Here is a 4,543-nt window from a genome sequence, read left to right on the forward strand (position 1 = left end):
TCTGAAATTTTAGTACTTCCATTTAGCAACAAAATTTAGTAGAAGTTTTAAGTCTTCAAATTAAATCAAACTCATTACTATCGAGTCAGTTGGGACTCACACTGATTCTACAAGGCAGAATAAAACACTGCCCCAAAGAGCACAGGGCTCCCAAAGCTACAATCTTTATGTGAGCTGAGTGCCACATCTTTCTCCCATGGAAAGGCTGTGTTCCCAAAATACCTTTTGGTTAACAGTTGAGCACTTAACCACTGCACCATCATGGTTACCTTTTCAAATAACACATTTAAATAAGCCTTATCGCTCAAAATGAATCAATAACCTTCTCCCCTAACCACACTCAAAAAACCTCACTGCCACACAGTCGATCCCGACTCACAGCCATCCTATAGGGCAGGGTAGAACTGCACCTGTGGGTGAAGGAGACCAACTGTTTATGGGAGTAGAAAGCAGTGTCTTTCTCCAGAGGAGTGGCTGGTGGTTTCAAACTGTGGACCTTGCGGATTACTGCCCAACTCTCAACCATTATGTTACCAGCTCAATATGCATCTATAACCTCTTCCCTTAATCAAAAATTATTTTCCAGAAAGCTGATACCAAAGTCATTGTCATGGGGTCAATGCTGACTCATAGCAACCCTTTGGGGGCTTCCAAGACTAACTGTTTACTGGAGTAGGAAGCCCTTGGAGGTGATTTTCCAACTGTGTTGAGGTTACCTTTCACGCAAACGAGGGGTAACTGTACCTAGGAAATACAGCTAGAATGATGACCGGTTTATACAAACACCAAAGACAACACATACACATTACCTGCATTTGGTTCTAGTAAATGTTTTTATTAAGCCTAAACGTTAATCTGTTTTCAAAAAAAAAAAGTAGTCTAACATAGAGGTTCAGTGATAAACAAATCTTACCTCAGCAATAAACTACCACGTCCTCTACCTCCACCAGGACCAGAAAGGGCTAGCAATCTGGCTTGAATGGGCCTGAAAGAGATCGAAAATCCCATGTATCCATCACCTGAAGAAGACACAGCTGGGGCACCACCCACCTCCCAAGGGTGCGATTCGGAAGCGCTGAGCTGAAAAGTCGTCTTCAAACCACGTGTGTGAAACCAGACAGGAAGTACTATCTGAAATGAACTTCCTCGTTTTTCCCGGAGTAATATCTGAGAAATTAAATTTGCCTCTATGGCACTACACAGGAACACGACTGGGTCTGGTGCTAATCGCGCCACCCCCGGGAGGTCTGCACGAGGGGCCCGGGAAGGTCTCTGGACTGGCGGGGACCCCGGGGACGGGGCTTTGTGCCACTGTCCAGGCCTGTGGGACCGAGGGCGGGAATCGGTAGCACCGGCCTCCCCAAGGGCCAGGAACCTTCACGCCTCACGCAGGCCTAATTCTCCATGTTCGCCCACCTGAGTCCCGGCTCCCCCGACAGGGGGCTTGAAGACGCCCCACCGCACCACGGACGGGGTTCTACCGTCGCTCAGTTACCGTCCAAGAGGTTCCAGCCTTCTCAGAGCTGGGCGCCCTCCCCGCCCCCACTTCACCTCAGCTCTGAGAGGGCTCCCTCTCAGAGGCTGCGGTTCCCGCAGACTCTTACCTCACGTCATTTGGATCCCGCCCGGTGAGCTTGCGAATATTCTCATCCACGTTCTTGAGGCTCTCTTTGGCCTTTTCTAGCTGCTCCTGCAAAGTTCTCACTGCGACCGCCATCTTCTCCCGGTTGCAGGCTTCAAGATTGCTGTATCTACAGGCCGCGCCAGGCTCTGCCGCGCTGCGCCGTGCCGCGCCGCGCCGCGCGACGCGAAAAGACGGACAGTTCTGCTCAGCCAATGGCAATAGGCGTTGTTTTCCGGCCTCAACCACTCAGCGATCAGAAGAGGGGAAACGATCGGCCTTTGAGACTCTGGGCCAATGAAAAGCTTGCTACGATATCACCTCCCTCCCTCCTTAGCTGGGAATGGCTGGGCTCAGCTTCTAGCGCAGAGCCGGGGCGGGTTTGAGAGTCGATGGCTCCTCGGGGACGTGGTGGGCTCCGAGCTTGGTATCCTGGCGAGAAGCGGGAAGGTCTCTTTTCAACCTGAGTTGTGATAGGATTTACATTTAATCAAATCAGTGTAGGACGGAAGGGAAGTCTAAATTTCCTATCTCCGCCTCCAAAGATTTGGTTAGAGGGCGTGGCCATTCTGTTGGTGCGCATGCCCAGAGAGGGATCGGCGTGGGGAGGGGGGCGGTCGGTGCCAGCATCCTTTGATAAGATTTAACTAAAACGAGCAGAAGTATGTGGAACAGAAAAAGTTACAAATAATAAAAGCTAAGTATTATGAGTTGGTCTTGATTAGGCTTCTCTGTAAAACTCTTTACGTGTCTTATTTCTCACAAAAGTTTGACTAACGTGCCTGTAATTAATTTAATTGGAAAAGTCTGGCTTTGTGAATTAACAAGCTAAAACGCATGTTAAAACGAGTTTGCCAAATTTAAATAGTAAATATCCCGCATATGTGTTTGTATCACTTAGTATCTGCATCTCTTCCCAGTAAGTCTCCCATCAGCCATAGATTCTTTTCAAATTCTTTCCCACAGTAATGTTTCTGAATTCCTTAGCACTTTTCTATATTGTGTAATTATGATTAACTTGTGTTACCAGAATTAGGTTGTCTACCAAAAGAAAGGTTTACTTTTGGAAGATTTAGGACATCACAGAATTTTATATATAAACTCCTAGCCTTACCAACCTTGGTATTTCTTACCCTGGCCTATGCATCAATCGCTGTGACAATTAGATAATTTCATGTCCACTTGAAGATATATGAAAGTGTAGGCTTGTAACCAACCTGTCAATCAGGTCACAGCCTGCTGGTGCCTCCATGTGGGGGAGGTCTTCTTATAAGGAGGGTCCTGGGAGTCTCCTTTTCTCTGGGTCCCTTCACCTGGCTGACCCTGATTGCTGCATTCACTGATGCATTCACTGCCATTCGATCGATGACCCTGCACCCACCAACCTGCAGTCCACATCATTGCTTGTGACTGTGTGAGTCTGAAGAGGGTCTCATGAGCTAGTATCAGACTTAAAGACTTGAGTTGGACTGGCCTGGGATGGTTTCTTGATATATAATTACTTTTTGATATAAAGCTCTTTCTTACACATATATGAGTGTCTGTGGGATATAAAAAGACTGTTCCCCAGCTGGTCTCCCCCAAATATATGTCAGTCCTAGGACACTGCTTGCAACTAATGGTAAATAATTGTCAAGTTATCTCCCTGAAGGCATCAGCCATCCAGAGCAAGCAGACTCCTGTCTGGTCCACCTGAGGTGGGGCTCACACCCTACTGATAAGAATATTAATTGTTTCCAATGAGAGCCAGAGAAGTGGTTAAACCTGCTCAGTGACATCCAAAGTTAGGCTGCCATCCTGAATCTAGGATCCGCCATCTTGTCACTTGTGTACCCCCAAGCCCCGCTTCCTATTGCGTGTACCCCTAGATTGCCCCCCTCCCTTTGCCATATTACCTGTAGTACAACCCCTTCCTGTGATGCATGTCTTTACCTGTAATCGGGGCTTGCACAGCCCCAAAGATATATAAACCTTGGCTAGAAATAAATTGCTCTCTCCTGCTCTCTCGTCTCCCAACTCCACATGTACCAAGAGGTGCTGAGGTGAGCATGCCACCATGAAATGTGCCTGACTCCTTTATTTTACTTTCTCTTCTATCTCTCTTACTCTCTATGACTTTACTATAACCTTTATATATCTTAACCGTATAGTTGCGTTTACTGAACCGTGATAGTGTGAGGGGCTGGTTCCCTGCACAAGTATCATTGGATTTGTTTCTCTAGTCACCCGGCCTAACCGCCAAAACCAAATTCAGTGCCATTGAGGCCATTCCAACTCCTAGCAACCAGATGGGACAGGATAGAACAGCTCCCCTGTAGGTTTCTGAGACTAACTCTTCATGGCAGTAGAAAGTCTCATCTTTTTCTGGGTTAGTAGCTGGTAGTTCCAAACTTGTAGTTAGCAGCCCAACATGTTATCACAGAATTTTTAAAGGCGTGTGCACAAGATTCTCAGAAATTTCCATCAGGGCAGCAAGGTATTCTGGGTAAAGTAGTAGTCCCAAGATACTGTTTTGGGCTCCAAGCATGCTCTTCCAACCTTCACCTTTGCTCCCTTGTTCTGTCTGATTTCCCCCTTATGAGATATTTCATACCCATAATTCTTTTGGGATCAGGGGAAGTGCTCTATAACAACTTCTTATATGAAGTGTAGTGTCTCATCATACTGTCTATAAAAGGAGAAATCTCTCCTAGTCTACTCTAAAGTAGAGCAAATTATTTCAGGTGAAGGTATGTTTCACTTGAGACAGCCATTCACAGGCATAGGTTTGTTCCTGGTTTGTAGTCCAGGTTTCAAGACAGACTGGATCTGTTATTTTATGAAATTCTGTGACAGTTATACGAAATGTTCTAGGAGAAATTATTATCAGTCATGAGACAAATGAAGAGAGAGACAAGGAATGGACTGACACTCCATTGATGT

The 4,543-nt window shown here is 46.3% G+C and overlaps 1 protein-coding gene across 1 annotated transcript in view; it reads right to left on the reverse strand.

Moving 5' to 3' along the window:
* The window catches only part of PNN (pinin, desmosome associated protein), a 12,764-nt gene extending 11,002 nt beyond the window's left edge, over window positions 1–1,762 (reverse strand). Inside the window, exons 1-2 of the mRNA XM_004698950.3 lie at window positions 1,605–1,762; window positions 914–985 (exon numbers count right to left, since the gene is read on the reverse strand). Of these exons, the coding sequence (XP_004699007.1) occupies window positions 914–985; window positions 1,605–1,717 (185 nt within the window). The 5' untranslated portion in view covers window positions 1,718–1,762. The remainder of the gene's footprint in view (window positions 1–913; window positions 986–1,604) is intronic.
* Window positions 1,763–4,543: the final 2,781 nt, after the last annotated feature.

The sequence above is a fragment of the Echinops telfairi genome, unplaced genomic scaffold (genome assembly GCF_000313985.2).
Source record: "Echinops telfairi isolate 266 unplaced genomic scaffold, ASM31398v2 ScPeMD7_18;HRSCAF=68, whole genome shotgun sequence".
NCBI lineage: Eukaryota > Metazoa > Chordata > Mammalia > Afrosoricida > Tenrecidae > Echinops > Echinops telfairi.